The 19,673-nt window shown below is 37.1% G+C and overlaps 1 protein-coding gene across 4 annotated transcripts in view; it reads left to right on the top strand.

Moving 5' to 3' along the window:
• LOC117982930 (neurotrimin-like) overlaps nt 1–19,673 on the top strand; it is a 563,100-nt gene that overhangs the window by 44,070 nt on the left and 499,357 nt on the right. For all 4 annotated transcript variants that reach the window (XR_011236864.1, XM_034969369.2, XM_069499315.1 and 1 more), the window contains exon 2: nt 18,182–18,420. Coding sequence is in view for 3 of the 4 variants with exons in the window: in XM_034969369.2 (XP_034825260.1) it covers nt 18,345–18,420 (76 nt within the window). In the remaining variant the exon portion in view is untranslated. The remainder of the gene's footprint in view (nt 1–18,181; nt 18,421–19,673) is intronic.

The raw sequence follows: 19,673 nt of genomic DNA, 5'->3' as shown, positions 1-19,673 counted from the left end.
TAAAAACTTAAATCCACACGGGCGAAGCGATTAGTATAGACTATTTGTGTCAAGCAGTGGCCGTTTATTGGATGGAACGACGAATTGGTGGAATAATTTTCCCCACAATATCATCATTGTTTGGCTCAACGTGTGGCAATTTCAAAAGTTGTGTAATAAAAAGCTTTAAAGTTTATCTGCAGTTTATTTGCGGCATAACAAACCACAGCCATGAATACTTTAGCGGGCTAAACTTTGTTTTTATCTCCACGAGGTTGGGCAACGTCCGCCCCCGTTTCCCCTGCAACCCGACCTTTGGAAACCATCCAAATTGAGCGGCCATATTTCCCGGTGGCCATGATTTAACACACGTAAAATATTTCCCCTTTATGATGATGTAGCAGTATTTGTGCATTTAATCATCATTTATTATATTTAACTTACTTAGGTTTGCTACATTTTCTGCTGAGGTGGGAAACCTATTTTTACGAGCGTAATATAAAAGTTGAGAAATAAAATACTGTTTCCTTGAACAAACTCCGACGGCCCAATGACCTAAAGTGGCCATTTTATACGTGAACAAATCCTTTTTAATACTTTTCTACTTTTTACACGATAAAAACTTCTATTGTGATGATGAAACGGTATAAGCCCATTTAATCATCATTTATTATATTTAACTTAATTAGGTTTGCTATATTTTGTGCTGAGATAGAGAACCTATTTCTACGAGCGTGCTGAAATAAAATATTGTTTTCTAGAACGAACTCCAATGGCTCAATGACTTGAAGTGACCATAATATTAGACGTAAATAATCCGTAAGAACCATCCTCGTACTTCAAGGAATATTATAAAAAAATAATTAGCGAAATCGGTTCAGCGGTTCTCGAGATTTGCGATGAGCAACACATTTAGTGATTCATTTTTATATTATAGAGATATCTATATATTTTAAATAAAATGTCCCGAACCCGTAGGTATTCTGAATATCAATGGACGCGGGAATCGAATTTTTGAAATCCTAGAGTTTATTTGATATTCTATGCTTGTTCGCATCAAGACGTGAAAAGGAATTGGCTTTCCGTTTCGAAAAGTAAACGACGTGACATAGGTATTTTGCCTCTAAACCCATACGTTAGGGTTTTGTTGCTATGTTATCTATACCTATTAGGTATATTTCTGTGATTTGCTTGCAATCAGTACCCATATTATAAATGCGAAAGTGTGTTTGTTTGTTGGTTTATTGGTTTGTTGGTTTGTCCTTCAATCACGTCGCAATGGAGCAACGGTTCGACGTGATTTTTCGCATAAAATGGGTTTAACCATAGCACACTTCCGAGCACGGGTCTCCTCTTAAAATAGGAAGTATATAGGCCAAAATAGGAAGGGTATAGGCCACAGTCCACCACGCTGGCTAAGCGTGGATTGACAGACTTCACACAGCTTTGAGAACTGAATACTCTCTGGCATGCAAGTTTCCTTACGATGTTTTTCTTTTATCCTTAAAGCCCGTGACATTTAATTGCTCAAAACGCACATAACTCCGAAAAGTTAGAGATCGGGATCGAACTTTCGTCCCTCCGAATAAGAGGCGGATGTCTTAACCACTAGGCTATCACGGCTCTTATTAAAGTACTAGCTTATGCCCGCAACGTCCGCGTGGGCTTCACAAATTTTCTAAACCCTATTTTACCCCCTTCGGAGTTGAATTTTCAAAAATCCTTTCTTAGCAGATGTCTACGTCATAATAGCTATCTGCGTGGCCAGCGCGATCCGTCTAGCGGTTTGAGCTGTGTGTTGACAGATCAGTCAGTCACCTTTTCGTTTTATATATTTAGATATAGCCCATATTATCACATCTGTATGCTAAACTGAGCCAACACTATGTTCCACTTTAACTTCAAAATCTTATATCAGTCGCATACAAACGCGGCAGTTTACATAAATGCATTTAACTCTAAGATATTGTATGCCATAAATTCACGGAGTCGCTTGAGATCGTAAAGTTTTTACATCAGCTAAAGTTACTGTGTTACAATGCAAATGAGTTCTGTAAGTCTCAACTGTCTATTTAAATTATAATACTTGGAAGGGGAACGTGACTTTACTTTATGAGATGACAGCGACTGCTAAGGCGCAAGGCCCACATATCGAGTGGGGCTGAGGTGCAGCTTTTATTTTGTATCAACTTATTTTTTTTATTTACTTTTTGATTTAGTAAAGACTAGATGATGCCCGCGACTTCGTCCACGTGGATTGAGGTCTTTAAAATCCCGTGGGAACTCTTTGATTTTCCGGGATAAAACGTAGCCTTTGTCCTATCTCTGTACCAAATTTCGTTAAAATCGGTTGAACGAATGGGCCGAGAAAAGCTAGCAGACAGACAGACACACTTTCACATTTATAATATTACGTAAACTTAAACTAAAGCTTACGAATTTAAGTCCATACTTAAAAGTATCTAATTGAGACTAAAATTAGTTTCACAGATAAAACGTTACCCGTCTCTTGATTCGATAGATTCTTTAAAAATCTCATTTAATTTTAAATCAACTTATCAGTGCCCTAAGTATGAGATTTTACTTCTCACCAATTTTAATAGTATTCGAGAGTCGAAACAAAATAACGGCAAAGTGAAATGGACTTAAAGATTCTTGATATAAAATCAAAAATTCAGTACCACTCATTTTAATTTCGCAACGTTTCCGCTTGGAGCGCTGGCTGTAAATATTGTGACGTTGTAAATTTTGAACTACTAACTAGCGTTTCGCTTTTAATAAAAATCAATTTTGTTCAAAGTATGTTGGTGCCACCTAGCATCAAGGTGCAGAACTACGCGTGGGTCGATGTTCAGAGTTCATTCGAGCCACAATAGATGGCGTTTGCTTCGTTGTCAATTGTCGTAAAAATAAAACAAAATAATTAAATAAAACCATAATACCATTTGTTTATTGTTAAGTCATTAACAAAACGGTTCTTATAATATATCCTTAGGTTCCGCAAATATTCAAAAATGAATTGGCTTCATGATCAAACTAAATGAGAGCGGCCACACTCGGGTTGCGTCTGGCAACACCGATTGGTGAGATTTAGAATTTTTCTGGAGTCAACATGTGAAGACGAATTTTTTTCGTTCCAGGAAAATCTCACTCCTTTTCGCCCATGGCTTCGCCTGGGAAAATACAATAGTTATAAATTTAGTCATCCTAACGTATTTCAATGTTTCATCAATTATGGTGAGTGAAAAATCAAGTAATGTGGATTCGACAAAATGGCGGTTTGGTTAGAGAAAATCCTAATTTCATGATTTTCCCTTTCAGTTCCAGTTATTTTACCTTCCCAAATAAATGAGGATAATGGGTTGTGGGTGGACTCCTGAAAACCATTGGTGGCCAGGAGTTCAATAGGTGAGTTGTGTTTGATCGGGAAAATTCCACGTGTCGAAATTTTCACACAGCACAAATTATAATCTTGTTTTTCTTTGTTACAGGGTTTCCGTTTTCCGTTTGCGTTTCCGTTTTTAGTTTTCGGTTTTCCGTATTTATTTCTTTTGCACATTCACGTTGGCAACTTAATTCTATGGATAAGACTTGGTGAAAATCTTTGTAATGAAACATTTCGGTTGTGAAGAATCAAGTTAAATCGAGTTTTGGGAGCTTGGCCGATGCCGTCCAGCTACATTGCAGTCTTCGCACCTACAAGTAAGCAAATGTTTGTATCCTGGAACAGTTTAGTGAACCTTCTTAGTGTATGTGTACAGTAAGAACCCTGTCTTTACTACTGAGCTTTTATTTTGAAACAATTTTATGAATTTTACTGTGTCATTGTCTATTCCATGCCAATGGCATCTTAAATTTAAAACATAGATTTATGTACTATCTACCTAAGGCATTCTAATGTATCTAAATTAAGTCTTGGCATTAAGCTAGAATAACTAAGCATTATTAGCCATCACTATGTATTAAGCGACCCCGGTAAAAGTTACATTAAAAACAATTTTGCCTAACATCTAGCAAATTTCATTTATAACACCTCATATACATTACAAGGGAGTCGACGGCTAGCTTCTATTCTTTACTAGGTAGATAGATCAAGTAAAGTAAATTATTATTTTTTTCCTCTAATCTTTGTAAGGTGGTAGATTATTCCGTATCCGGGTATATTTCTATTCCGCCCAATTTACCACCCTTACAAATGGCGCCCGAACGTTTTTTTATATAGTTATTTCAGTATATTTTGAGAAATTTTGTGAATTTTATGAAATGTACTCCGCTGATTGTACAATTTTCTAAGTAGTGACACATTGCAAAGAGCACTAAGCTGTTTTTATGGTTAACTAACTAAATAATAACTAATAGTTAGAAATTTTGTTTGATAGTTTAAGTAATTTTCTGAGTATAGTCCAACATTGGTTTTTTTTTTCTTATTTAATTAACACATTATAAATGGTGCTTATGCCGTTCAATTATGTTATTTGACTTACCTTGGAGGTGTATAAGTGAATGTTTGCCTTCAGTTTAGTAATAAACATTGCTTAACTGAGTTGTTGTTGGGTATTGCTTTCAATAGTAAGTACATCTTATGTTTGAAATTTCCGGTAACCTAGTATAATTAAAGTTTTGAAACGCTATGTCCTGTTAACTAGTTACACACATACATTTATAAATACTAAGAGTTACAACTTGTGAAACTAAATATATAAACTATATTCAGAGATTACATTAAGTTCAAGTATGAAGTTATGAACAATTTTTTTTTCAGTGACTTGATACTTCATTATTTTGTTGAAATTTTGTTTAGAGCTGTGTTAAGGTTATGATAAAAGCTACTTCACACACAAAACATGTTAAGTTTAATTGAATGCTGGTAGTTTAAAGTGACATTTAGAAACAGATTTTGTTGTATTTTAGGTTATGTGTTAAAAGTGTAAAGTAACAGTCATCAAACCATTGCACAATCTCTTTGTTTTTTTTTGAAAGATAATATGCTAGTCAGAGTTCATTGCAACTTTGCTGCCTGTTTACTTTTGTAATTGTAAAGGTTGTAACACACTGTGTACTCATAAAGGTGATACTGCACCTTACAATCATTTATTCAATTTTGGGAAGTTTATTTTGTTATATTTTGTTTACTATAGTAATAATATGTGCTTGTATTATTAACAATATTTTGGAATAGGAACATAATTGATAAAATAGTTAGGATAGACTTAAGAATATTGTTTTTGTTGTGTATTTTGCTTGTGTATATTTAATAGTTTAAATAACTTCTTTTGTGTTTGTGTTTAACCAATTTGTATAAGGCTAAACATAGACAGTTACACAAGCTCGATATTTTGTTAAATGTGTTTTGACTTAACACAATGGAACAGACTTTTGCCCAGTTTCATTCACTTTTGAAGGACGAATTGTGTTATGAGGTATCCATTCGTTCCGAAACTCCAGCACCTACAGTGCTAGGTTTAAAGAAACAGTTAAAACAATTAATTCAGGAAATTCCTTCTGAATCAATTTTAGAGACGGATTTCACTTCTGAAAGTGAGTTAGGGGTTATTACTAAAAAACTTCAAGACTTAGAAGATTTATTAAAAAAGTGTTCTGACACTAAAGATAGACATGCCCTCTGTAGGTCTAAAGCTTTAGCTTCACATTTGTACTTTAGAATTTTGAGAATACAGTGTTCCGAACTCAGCTTAATAAGTAGGAAGAGTGAATTACATACAAAGTTGCAGAGTTTGATTTCCAGATTAGATGCTGACAATGAGTCGTCTCACGACGAATCACTGGATTCCGAGAGTACCGCCGTTGACTGCACTGGTGATAAAAATGTTGCCAAGTGGAAGTTACATTTCAACGGACAGGGTGATCCGCGCAGTTTCATCGAACGCGTTGAGGAATATAAAAGATCTTATGGCGTTTCAGATGGAAAATTATTTGTTTCTGCATTTCATCTTTTTACAGGCCGAGCATTGTTATGGTACAGAGGCAACAAATGTCAAGTTTCGTCTTGGTCAGAATTGAAAACTTTATTTTTAGAGGAATTTGATGCAGTAGATTATGACTACAGGTTGCTAGGTGAAATTCGAGCAAGAACACAAGGCTCTGAAGAACCTGTGTCTATCTATTTCGCTATAATGTTTTGCATGTTTTCAAGGTTGTCAACACCACTTTCCGAAGAACAAAAGTTACAAATTTTATTACATAATATTCGCCCTTTTTACTCAGAACAATTAGCTCTTGTTGACATTAAGTCTGTCGCAATGTTGAAGGAAAAGTGTCGCAAACTAGAGGCTGCGAGGCAGCGTTCCGCCTTATTTTCTGAGCCTACTAACAGTAAGGCAACTTTAAGTTCAGAGTTTGCTTACAAACAAGTGACAAAACAGATAAACACACTTTCAGTCACACCTGCACCTAAGGTTGATACAAGTAAAGGCACTAATTTTACGAAAACAAATAAACAACTATGTTACAAGTGCGGCAAGGGTAACCATTCCTTTAAATTTTGCAGGACACTTCCGAAATTTATTAGATGTTTTTCGTGTGGACGTCAGAACTTTACAGTAAAGACATGTCCAAGTTGTAGTAAAAAGGCGATTAGTAAACCCGCTCCGGACAAAAATTCAAAAAACTAATTAGTAAGAACTGTGCAGAGACACAAGTAAAGAACTTGGTCATTAACAACAAAACATCCCTTTTACCTGACACAGTTCTGTATTCAGTGGATAAACGAGACTTTAGGCCACATTTAAAGGTTTTTGTTGACGGTTTTGAGATTACAGGTTTACTAGATTCCGGTGCTTGCGCGTCAATTTTGGGTAACCAGGCGCACAAGGTTTTTTTGAGATTCGGTTATAAATTGCATAGCAGTATTGATACCACATTTTCAGTGGCAAATGGAGACAAACTTGATTGCATGGGGTATATGTTTATTCCGATTACTTATAATTCCGTAACTCACATAATAAAATTTTTTGTAGTACCCTCTATAATAGCGGATGTTATTTTTGGCTGTGACTTTTGGAAAACATTTCAGTTAGCCCCTGGCATTTTTGATAATTTAGAATTAATTAAGGCACCTTCTCAATTTTACAATATTTGTGCGATTGATAATGAACAAATTCATACCATCACTTCTTTTGAAAACTTATCATCTCAACAGAAAGAATTAGCCCAGTCTGTAGTAAATAAATTTTTAGATATTTCTTCAGCGAAAATTGGATTGGGTAGAACAAAATTAATTGAACATGTTATTGACACCGGTGATGCCTTGCCAATAAAAATAAAACAATATCCACTTTCTCCCGAAAAGAAGGAAGCTTTAAGTAAAGAGTTAGATAGGATGCTGGAAATGGACGTAGTTACTCCGAGTGAAAGCCCTTGGAATAACCCAGCAATTTTAGTGAAAAAGGCAAATGGAGACTGGAGATTTTGCCTAGATTGCAGGAAATTAAATTCAGTGACAAAGGGGGATTCATACTCAATACCGTACATTCCACAAATTCTAGATAGCTTGAAAGAGGCAAGGTTTTTATCATCGATTGATTTAAGTTCAAGTTTCTGGCAAATTCCGTTAGCTAACGACTCTCAGGAAAAAACCAGTTTTACAGTTCCTGGTAGAGGGTTATTCAAATTTAAAGTCATGCCGTTTGGCCTATGCGGTGCACCAGCACGACAGCAGAGGTTAATGGACCAGTTATTTAATCAAAATTTTTGTAGTGATATTGAAAATGGAATAGTATTTTGTTATATAGATGATATTGTTATTTGTTCTGCTGATTTTGAAACCCATTTAATTTTATTAAACAGAGTTCTGGATAAACTAAAAATGGCTCAACTATCCATAAATTTTGATAAATGTAATTTTTTTAGAAACTCTTTGAAATATTTAGGGTATATAGTGGATGAATTTGGTTTACGCACAGATCCTGGAAAAGTTGCCGCAGTTTTGAACTTTCCGACCCCAAAAACTGCACAGGAGGTAAAGATTTTCCTAGGCACTTGTTCTTGGTACAGGCGCTTTATTAGGAATTTTTCAACCATCGCTGCACCACTCAATAGACTAACGAGTAAAGGAAAGAACGCACCTAAATTTGAGTGGAGCGAACAGGCAGAGGTAGCATTTAATACATTGAAGAATGCGTTGGTAACCGCACCTGTTCTTGCGGTACCGAATTTTGAAAAACCATTCAAAATACATTGTGATGCTTCTGCATATGGTGTTGGCGGTATGCTAACGCAAGAAACCGATGGTTGCGATCATCCCATTGCGTATGTCAGTAGGAGCCTAAATAAAAACGAAAGGAATTACAGCGCGACGGAACGCGAGGCTCTAGCTGTGATTTTTGCAGTGGAGAAATTTCAGGCTTATTTTGGTTCCAAGCCAGTCACAATTATCACAGACCATGCATCCCTAAAGTGGTTCTTAAATTTAGAAAATCCCTCAGGACGACTCGCCAGATGGGGTTGTAGATTATCACAGTATAATTTTGTTATCGAACATAGGAAGGGTTGTGATAATGTAGTTCCGGATACCTTGTCGAGACTCATACACGTAGATGTAGTTGGTGATCGTAATGATAACTCTAGTCAACAAGTTTTGGTAGATGACTGGTATGACAAAACATTTAATGGCTGTAAAATCAATCCAGCAAATTTTCCGAATTTTTGTATTTTGAACGATAAACTATATCGTTACAGTAAATGTAAATACCAGCTTCTCAGTGAGTTCGACTGGAAAGAGGTAGTCCACAAGAACGACATCCTTAGAATTATGCAACAAAACCATGCAGATGCAACTGCAGGTCATTTTGGTGTGTTCAAAACTCATCGCAGATTATCCCTCAGATATTTTTGGCGTGGTATGTATAAGGACGTGGTTGAGTACGTTAAGAATTGTGATACTTGCTCTGCGTATAAACACACGACATCAGCCACTCCAGGTCTGCTAGGGAAGCCTAAAGTCTGCGAGAGACCTTTTCAGGTCATTTCGGCTGATTTAGTCGGACCTTTGCCTAGGTCTAAATCAGGATTTACATTTCTTTTTGTGGTGACGTGTTGTTTTTCGAAATATACAATGTTGTTTCCGTTACGGCGTGCCACAGGTGCCGCTGTTGTTAAAGCGCTAGAGAATTTTGTATTTTTGAACCATAGTGTTCCAGAGACTGTGATTGTGGACAATGGGTCCCAATTTACAGGATCTGAATTCCGTAATCTCATTAAGCGTTATAATATTCCGAAATTACACTACACACCACTGTACACTCCGCAAGTTAACCTTGTTGAGAGGTACAATAAGGTTGTTATGACTGCTGTAGCCGCTTTTGTGAAAGATAACCACAGGTCCTGGGACGAAAACCTGTACAAGGTCCAGTTCGCCATAAACAGTGCGGTTAATGAATCCACTGGATTCTCCCCGTTCTTCCTTGTCCACGCTAGAGAACCGGTTTTAAATGGTTCCTTCTATAAGGACACGGATAAGGAGTACGAGGCCGGAATTCCAAGGGAGGAATACGCAGGAAAGTTTGGATCTTTGGAGGACATATTTGGTCAGGTTAGGAGAAATTTGTTTCAGGCTCATGCAGAGTATGCAACGCATTACAACTTAAGGCGTAGGTCTGCAAGCTATTCTGTTGGGGATATAGTGTGGAAAAAGACCTATCCACAAAGCGACGCTACAAATTTTTTCCCAGCTAAGCTGGCACCTAAGTATGAAAAGTGCAGGGTTGTCAAGGTTTTGTCACCTTTGGTTTACGAACTAGTTAGAGTAGCTGACAACCACCCAATAGGCACTTGGCATATTAAGGATATTAAGAAGTAGATATTTGCCATTACTTAGTTTGGTCTAAACTGTTTGAATATTTAAGTTATCAATATTCAATTAGGAATTTGAATGAGTGTAGTGATGTTCTGAGTTAACAGTTACATTACCATGGTTCAGTTGAGGAGGAATGTAGTGGATGTATGTAGGGATGAATATGTGATGATTGGAATGCTTGTGGTAGACCAACCGGTTGAGAAAGTAAAAATGCAAATATCGTACTTTGGGGATAACGAAAAGGGGGGGTTTTTGTGTTTTGTTTTCGTTTTCCTTCTAGATAATGGATCATTTCTGTTATTTTTCCGATTCTGTTCCGAGATCTATTTTCTAGGAGAGTTATTTCGTTTTTTTTTCCTCATATTCCGATTTTGATTCGGTTTTATTTTTCCGAATGGGATAGAGAACGGTTGCCATATCAGATGGACCCGTTCACAACCAGTTTTTCCGTATTTGTTGAGTAACAAATATTAAGATGGTAGTTTAAAAGAGTGAACCACCGTAGGCCTAGACGCATTCTATCAGTCAGCTGAAGAATGATGCCAAGATGTTTCCACTCAAGTGTCTTAGACACCATGAAGTTTTTTTGTATATATTCTTTTTAGAAGTTAGGGTTGTGTAGTTAAGTATAATGTATAAAACCTTACACTGTTTTCAGTATATTTATTTTGTTAGACAATTTTCCTTGTTAGTAGTAGATGTGCGTTCACGCGTAACTTCTGTGTTTTTTTTGTTTGTTTGTTTCAGGCAAATTGTTAGTAGTTGTTGGATGACGCTGAGGGCAGCGTGGTTCAACCTGTTGAACCTTTTCGTAGGAGGGGAAGTATTGTGACGTTGTAAATTTTGAACTACTAACTAGCGTTTCGCTTTTAATAAAAATCAATTTTGTTCAAAGTATGTTGGTGCCACCTAGCATCAAGGTGCAGAACTACGCGTGGGTCGATGTTCAGAGTTCATTCGAGCCACAATAGATGGCGTTTGCTTCGTTGTCAATTGTCGTAAAAATAAAACAAAATAATTAAATAAAACCATAATACCATTTGTTTATTGTTAAGTCATTAACAAAACGGTTCTTATAATATATCCTTAGGTTCCGCAAATATTCAAAAATGAATTGGCTTCATGATCAAACTAAATGAGAGCGGCCACACTCGGGTTGCGTCTGGCAACACCGATTGGTGAGATTTAGAATTTTTCTGGAGTCAACATGTGAAGACGAATTTTTTTCGTTCCAGGAAAATCTCACTCCTTTTCGCCCATGGCTTCGCCTGGGAAAATACAATAGTTATAAATTTAGTCATCCTAACGTATTTCAATGTTTCATCAATTATGGTGAGTGAAAAATCAAGTAATGTGGATTCGACAAAATGGCGGTTTGGTTAGAGAAAATCCTAATTTCATGATTTTCCCTTTCAGTTCCAGTTATTTTACCTTCCCAAATAAATGAGGATAATGGGTTGTGGGTGGACTCCTGAAAACCATTGGTGGCCAGGAGTTCAATAGGTGAGTTGTGTTTGATCGGGAAAATTCCACGTGTCGAAATTTTCACACAGCACAAATTATAATCTTGTTTTTCTTTGTTACAGGGTTTCCGTTTTCCGTTTGCGTTTCCGTTTTTAGTTTTCGGTTTTCCGTATTTATTTCTTTTGCACATTCACGTTGGCAACTTAATTCTATGGATAAGACTTGGTGAAAATCTTTGTAATGAAACATTTCGGTTGTGAAGAATCAAGTTAAATCGAGTTTTGGGAGCTTGGCCGATGCCGTCCAGCTACATTGCAGTCTTCGCACCTACAAGTAAGCAAATGTTTGTATCCTGGAACAGTTTAGTGAACCTTCTTAGTGTATGTGTACAGTAAGAACCCTGTCTTTACTACTGAGCTTTTATTTTGAAACAATTTTATGAATTTTACTGTGTCATTGTCTATTCCATGCCAATGGCATCTTAAATTTAAAACATAGATTTATGTACTATCTACCTAAGGCATTCTAATGTATCTAAATTAAGTCTTGGCATTAAGCTAGAATAACTAAGCATTATTAGCCATCACTATGTATTAAGCGACCCCGGTAAAAGTTACATTAAAAACAATTTTGCCTAACATCTAGCAAATTTCATTTATAACACCTCATATACATTACAAGGGAGTCGACGGCTAGCTTCTATTCTTTACTAGGTAGATAGATCAAGTAAAGTAAATTATTATTTTTTTCCTCTAATCTTTGTAAGGTGGTAGATTATTCCGTATCCGGGTATATTTCTATTCCGCCCAATTTACCACCCTTACAATATATGTACAAACTTGAGCATTAAAACAGGGCAGTTAAGGGCTATTTTACTTTAACGCTAAAGTATATCGACTCTCAAATACTATCAATGTTGGTGAGAAGTAACATCTTATACTAAGCGGACAGGCTCCCCCAGGATACACCGCTCTCATATACGTCAACAAACGTCTAGTTCGAAAACAACATTTCCCAACCATAAAACGTTTTTATGTTCAGTACGAAACTTGCTTTTACGGCGTGTTTATATGAGTACGGGACGAAGAATGGAGGCAGTTATATTAACGGATGTTGGTGATCTCGAATTTATTTGTATGGCCTTATTTATTTATTCTCAGAGTTGAATTTACGATGTGTGGGAAAGATAAGCCAGATTTTTAAATACTATGCATGACTAAGTTTAAAAATCTGGCTTATCTATGTTCGAGACTACACAAATTTCAAACCCCTATTTCACACCCTTAGGGGTTGTATTTTCAAAAATTTCTTAGCGGATGCCTTCGTCATAATAGCTATCTGCATGCCAAATTTCAGACCGATCCATCCAGTAGTTTGAGCTGTGCGATGAAAGATCAGTCAGTCAGTCAGTCACCTTTTCCTTTTATACATTTAGATAAACATGATTTGTATTCCTCTTTCCTGTCGAACTGAGCGGAAAACTTGTACTAGGAGTATTAGAGGTACTACAAGATTAGAGTGCAACGGTCCATTTTCTTACAGATTTCAGTCCCCCTTTGACCGTTGAGCTTTAAGTATTATTGAAGGAAACGTAGGAACTGTATTCAGATTACCATACACTTTAAGCAATCAAACAGAATAGATTGTATCAAAGCCAAGAACTCGCTAGGCAAAAAAGGAATAGATAAAATAAGAAAACCGGGCAAGTGCGATTTAGACTCGCGCACTGAGGGTTCCGTAGTACGGTCGTATTTTTACGACATTTTTCACGATAAATCAGTAAACTATAATATATAAAATAAATAAAAATCTGGTTTAGAATGTACAGATAAAAGCCTTTCATCTTACCCCCCACTAGAAGACCCCCCACTAGGTGGACGGACGACATCAGACGAGTCGCAGGGAGCCGCTGGATCCAGGCGGCGCAAGACCGTGGCGTGTGGAAGTCCCTACAAGTGACCTATATCCACATATATAGTGGACGTCTATTAGTTGATGATGATGATGATGATGATATTGTGTATATGATAGCCTAGTGGTTAGGGCATCCGCCTTCTAATCGGAGGTCGGGGGTTCGATCCCGGGCACGCACCCCTAACTTTTCGGAGTTATGTGTGTTTTAATTAATTAAATATCACTTGATTTAACGGTGAAGGAAAACATCGTGAGGAAACCTGCATGCCTGAGAGTTCTCCATAATGTTCTCAAAGTGAAGTCTACCAATCCTCACATGGCCAGCGTGGTAGACTATGGCCAGAACCCTTCTCACTCTGAGAAGAGACCCGTGCTCTGTAGTGCGCCGGTGATGGGTTGATCATGATAATGATGATGATATTATGTCTAGTTGTGCAACCAAGTGATTTAGCGTTCCGATGCGATGCTGCGTAGACACCGATCAGGGGTATATGGGTTTAATGAAACTGCCATACTCCTTCTAAATAAGCCCGCTTCCATCTTAAGTTTGCATCATCACTTACCACCAGGTGAGATCGCAGTCAAGGGCTAACTTGTATTGGAGTAAAAATAAAAAAAGAGTGAAATAAATCTTATTTCCTCCGTATTAACAACTGAGACAAATTGGAAAAAGCTTGAAAGGCTGTAGAAAAGAAAAGAAAGAACAGATAGGTTCCTGTCGCTTTGAGTAATCACAATCTCTCCTCTTATTCCCTTTTTCTTCGGAATTATTTTGATTACTTCATTAAGATTACGTAAATTGGGAGCGAGCTTGAACAGGCTTATAGCAGCTAGGTGAAAATCGTGAAATGTATTTACTTTCGTTTCAATTATTATGCCTCTGACGAATTTAATATCTCGAAATGAAATATCACATTTCATTTTGCTTTTTTTAATGATAATATTACAATGAAACTCAAAGCTAGACTTATCTAATTACTATACAAATCATGTCCGCGTGGCAAAGTGCCAAGAATATTGGCTGCTTTTCTGCGCTGGACAGCCAGGCTGATCCGTGGCGCAAAAAATGAGCCAGCCCTTCTGTCACCAGATGAGGCTATAAATCGCTGCGAAATGTCTCGTAATTTTTTTTGGCACTAAGACTCCATGGCCCCAGGGTCTCTACGGCAAACATAAGAAAAATCTTACTCTCGATAAGAGAGGCATACTTGCGCCGCTTGCCGTTTTCCTTTGTCTATAAATGATTATTTTGTGAATTATATAATAATTAAGCTTGTTATTTATGTATGTATAGTTGGATATTTTACATTGTATTCTTCTGCGATTTTGTTACAATTCTTCTTACCACACTGTTTGTATAACATAACAATCTACCTTCATCTTAAAGACGTCGTCAAAGAGTATAAAAAAATATGTGCTCAAAATTTTCGGGAGCGTCGAGAGAGTAAACAACATTTCTGAAGAATCAACCTGAAATTCCACGGAACAAAACAAATACTCTCACACAATGAATGTGCCTCCGCAGGTGAATAAAACATTTCATTAGAAAAGCTGTACAAACGACACAAGAAACTGTATTAAGTGGGTGACACGACAAAGAATACTACCTATGTACCGGTAAACAGAAGTGACACTTGCGGCGAACATAAAGAGACTGAATACAATACGTTCCGCCTCGGACGCCTTTGTATAGTACATGTCCTTTTCAGGTCACTTCCAGTTGGTTGTTCTACAAATAATTTAGCTTTGGAAAAATGTAGAATAGTGGGTCCGTGGGATAATGAGCTTGAGTTAACGTTGTGTGTATCTGGGTTATTCAATTTGTGATTAAAACGGGTTACCGATAATTTTTCCTTTACTCGTTTAGTTACAAAATTTCCTTTGCTTAGGACTTATTATATATGCGTCCATATTAGGTATGTAACCTATATCATCACCATCATCATCTATATTCAATCTATCACCGGCCAACTGATGACCAAGTCTCTTAGAATGAGAAGGGCTCAGACCATACTCCATTATGCTTGCCAAGTGCCGAATCGCAGATGCTTATAATTACGGTCACGGAGTAAATTAACTTTTATGTGTTTTAGAAATTTCAATTTTTTTTAATTATAATGAGTTATAATAAATCTTAAATGTAAATATAGTACAATTTTTCTGGTTTTGTCGGTGTATGCCCTAGACTAGTTTTAAGCATGTCTCATTGCCACTGGTTTCTTTGTTTATCTATAACTAGCTTATGCCCGCGACTTCGTCCGCGTGGACTACTCAAATTTCAAACCCCTGTTTTACCCCTTTAGGAATTTAATTTTCAAAAATCCTTTCTTAGCGGGTGTCTAAGTCATAATAGCTATCTGTTTGCCTGAAACTCTTCTCATTCTGAGAAGACCCGTGTCTATTAGTGGGCCGAGATGATGAGAAATGATGATGCCTCTGCATAAATAAACTTTTGTAATATTATACAACTACCAAGTAAGTTTACTCTTTTAAATAGGTAGACTACTAACTACAGGGTTCATAGTAACAAGATACACCTACACGCTCTCGTTCACAAAGTATTACATTCTCTTAGGAGAGTGTTTACATAATAAAATGGAGCGCCGACGCGCGACGTCGTTATTTCAACTTATTTCGGTTTATGAACACTTTGAAAATATTAAATTTTCTCTGAGCCTCCTATGGATATATGCAGCGTAATTTGTAAGCGAAAAATTTACTTACGCAGATATTGCTCATAAAATTTCGCTCGCTAATCTTTGCTTCGTGCATTTTTAAAAGTGCTTTTGGCTCACGCAAATCACGCTTTATGGAGAGTTTTGTTGGGAGTTTCTCTTTTCTTTTTTCCGCGATGTGTTTTCCAGGTTTACCGGATTTGGATTATGCTTTATAACGTACGCTGGGATTATGTTGAACTTATTTATTTAAAAATACAGAAAACTACTCTTTACCCAGAATAGTAAAAAGGTTTTACTTGGGTAACTTTATTTAAATTAGCTTACGCTCGCAACTTCGTCCGCACGGACTACGCAAATTTCAAATCCCTGTTTCACCCCCTTAGGGGTTGAATTTTCAAATATCCTTTCCAAGCGGACGTCTACGTCATAATAGCTATCTGCATGTTAAATTTCAACCCGATCCGTATAGTAGTTTAAGCAGTGCGTTGATTGATCAATCAGTCAGTCAGTCAGGTTTTCCTTTTATATATATGTATATATGATAAAATAAATCTAGGTACTAGGTACTTAGAAAGATTTGTAGTCAAATAACTTGGAAACGAAAATAAATTGGGAACACTATTTCGTTAAGCTTCCTGTTTGTAGATATTAAAAAAACAGTTTTTCCTCTTACTTTGATGTATGGTAGTCCTGACCAGATTTCATTGCAGTATTTTCGTTTCTTAGTTCATTTGGCAAAGAGATGGGTAAAATTCAATGCTATTCGGGATCTTACTGAGCGTTACACCAAACATACAGTACGTGGCCGAAAGCAATGTACATCGACCTTTAGAAGGAGATAGCAGATTTGAAGAGCGTTGTCCCTGTCGTTGAGACCGACGAAACGTCATATAGGTATGAGTGACAGATACAACGCTCTACAAAGCCGAAATGTCATTCTAAAGGCGATGTACATTACTTTCGGGCGCGTACTGTTATGTCAAGTGTCAACCGCCGACTGTGAGCAGGCTCACTATTAGCCTCAGTGCCAACATTTCGCATTTTTCGTTCACACTATCCTGATAATACCCTAGCTACGTAGCGAATATTCTACGCCACAGTACGCCAACACGCATCCGCGATGCGTGATGGCGTACTGCGTAGTATTTATTAATTAACCACCGAGAGTCTACGCGTAGCAGTAAACTGCGTAATGCTCGCTCACAGTTGGTAGCTGACAATACGTGTAAACGCGCGTTAAGACTAAAAAGAGACGACCAATATTCCACCATTTTTATTATAATAGGGCAAGTTCATATAAAATTCAGTTTACACTTTGTCCTTGTCGCCCCTCGTCATATATCAAACGATATTAGGGCCTATATTTTTCCCATTTATATCGCACGGCTCTGAGAATTGCTCATCATTACAGTAACGTTTCTGTTATCAAATTGGACGGATATAACTTTTAGATGCGATGGGTTTTTTCAACGATATATTATTTTGGGTTTTGGAAATCGTTTTGCGCGTTTGGACAGTTTTTTCTTGCTGAGATAAATGATTGTTCATAAATTGTCGAGAACCCTTCCGGGATATGCCGTGCCACTTATTTATTATCACCATATTGTTGACGCTATCTCATGACTGCGCCAACAAACTCCTACATTTTGTGATCTAATGATAGATAATCTTATATTATTAATAGTAGTGAAATAAAAGATTACTTACTCGTAATATTATATTGTGGCTACTCTGCACTTTAACACTTCACAACTTGTCGTAACGAGGGCACAATTTTTTTTCTACAGAAGCCTTTTTTGATAGTATTTTCTTATTAGGAAAATGATATTACGCACCAATTTCTTCAAAAAGAACGCACGAGACGACGAAGGCATAATATAATAATAATAACATGAATGAACACTGAAACTCGTTTACGTTGATTCTTCCACTTGTGTATAATGTATATCATTGCACAATAGCAGGCGTTTCTTTGCGGAACTCCATAATATGCAAGGAACTGAAATCTTAATCTTAATATATAAAAGGAAAGGTGACCGACTGACTGACTGACTGATCTATCAACGCACAGCTTAAAGTACTTGACGGATCCAGTTGAAATTTGCCATGCAGATAGCTATTATGACGTAGTTACCCGCTATAAAAGGATTTTTGATAATTCAACCCCTAAGGGGGGAAATTTGTGTAGTCCACGCGGACGAAGTCGCGAGCATAAACTAATAGTCTTCTATAATCCGCTAAAACAATCCGTTTCAGTGGATTATAACAAAAGCCTTTGGCTACTTAGGGTATGCCTATTATTTTACTCAAGTAATTTTCCATCTTGTTTCAGATGTAACCACAGGGCGCTAACACACGAAAATTTAAGAACAATGTTCTTAAAGGGCTCAATCGCCAAAACAGAGACGATGGGAGCGAAAAACCGACTCGAGTGATTTGCGGGCAAATAGAAAAAAAAATGTCGGTACAAGCGAGCGTGGGTTAAAAGAAAAAACATGGCCAGCAAGGGTGTCGGCGAGGTGATCGGCTTTTTCCTGGCTGTGGCGTTTTGCATTACGTGCCCCGAATATGGTGAGTGAAATCGTTTGTGTTTTTATCCCTTGTCCGAAAAAGTCTGCATTTGACGTTTTTATACCTTTGATGTTGTATAGAAGCAGGCGTTACTTTGCGGACGTCCATGATATACAATGAACCAAAAGCTTAATTTGCTGTAATCCGCTGAAACAGGTCGAATCTGTATGGTGCAACATGCAGCATGCGAAATGCACCGCCCGCCCTCCCACTGCTAAACATGCAGGAAGAAGCAGCCACCAGGCAAGCAATACGCACCACCACCACGCAGCACCACACAAATCCCAAACACACTCCCAACACGGATTTGTGTGGTGCTGCGTGGATGGAATGCCTTAAGTAACGATTAAGCGACTCTGAGTGCGGCTGTACCAATTGCCGCTACAAAACACAATTTTGTTTGTCCACGTAGCGTGGTGGGTATTTTCAAGTCCGGTGATCGTTATTGGTTTTTAAACCCGGCCCCAGCTGACTTCCAAATACGTGTAGCATACGTGCTTTGAAATCTTTCTTGTTAGGGTTCCGTACATCAAAAGGAAAAACGGAACCCTTATAGGATCGCTTTTTTGTCTGTCTGTCTGTCAAGAAACCTATAGGGTAGGTTCCCGTTGACCTAGAATCATGAACTTTGACAGGAAGGTAGGTCTTATAGCAGACATGAGGGGAACAATCTGAAAACCGTGAATTTGTGGTTACATCACAAGAAAATAAATTAAAATGTGTTCATGAAAAAATATTGCTATTTTCAACTTTCGAAGTAAGATTACTATACCAAGTGGGGTGTCATATGAAAGGGCTTTACTTGTACATTCTAAAACAGATTTTAATTTATTTTTAAGCATAATAGTTTTTGATTTATCGTGCAAAATGACGATAAAATATGATTGTAGTACGGAACCATCAGTGCACGCGTCTAAATCGCACTTGGCCGGATTTTTTTATTTGTATACGCTATGTTTCAAAAGTGACCAATTATTGTGGATTGCATGAAACCATGGAATATTTCGTGACCGTTTTACGATATAGTTTGAATGTAACTTGGAAATGGTGGAAACCATAGCAGGGGAAATATGTAAAAACTTCAAAACAAAATAATTGGCCAGGTGGATATTATTCCACAATTAAAATTGAGACGTTGAAAACTTAATTTAACAGTAATTAACTTCTATAGTAGGTAGAGAGTTCAAGTTTTCACATAGTATGTAGACGTGCCTATTTCTATAATTGCCGCTATTACAACAAATAATAAAAGA

The sequence above is a fragment of the Maniola hyperantus genome, chromosome 6, assembly GCF_902806685.2.
Source record: "Maniola hyperantus chromosome 6, iAphHyp1.2, whole genome shotgun sequence".
Lineage (NCBI taxonomy): Eukaryota > Metazoa > Arthropoda > Insecta > Lepidoptera > Nymphalidae > Maniola > Maniola hyperantus.
This window is presented reverse-complemented; position numbering and strand designations above follow the sequence as displayed.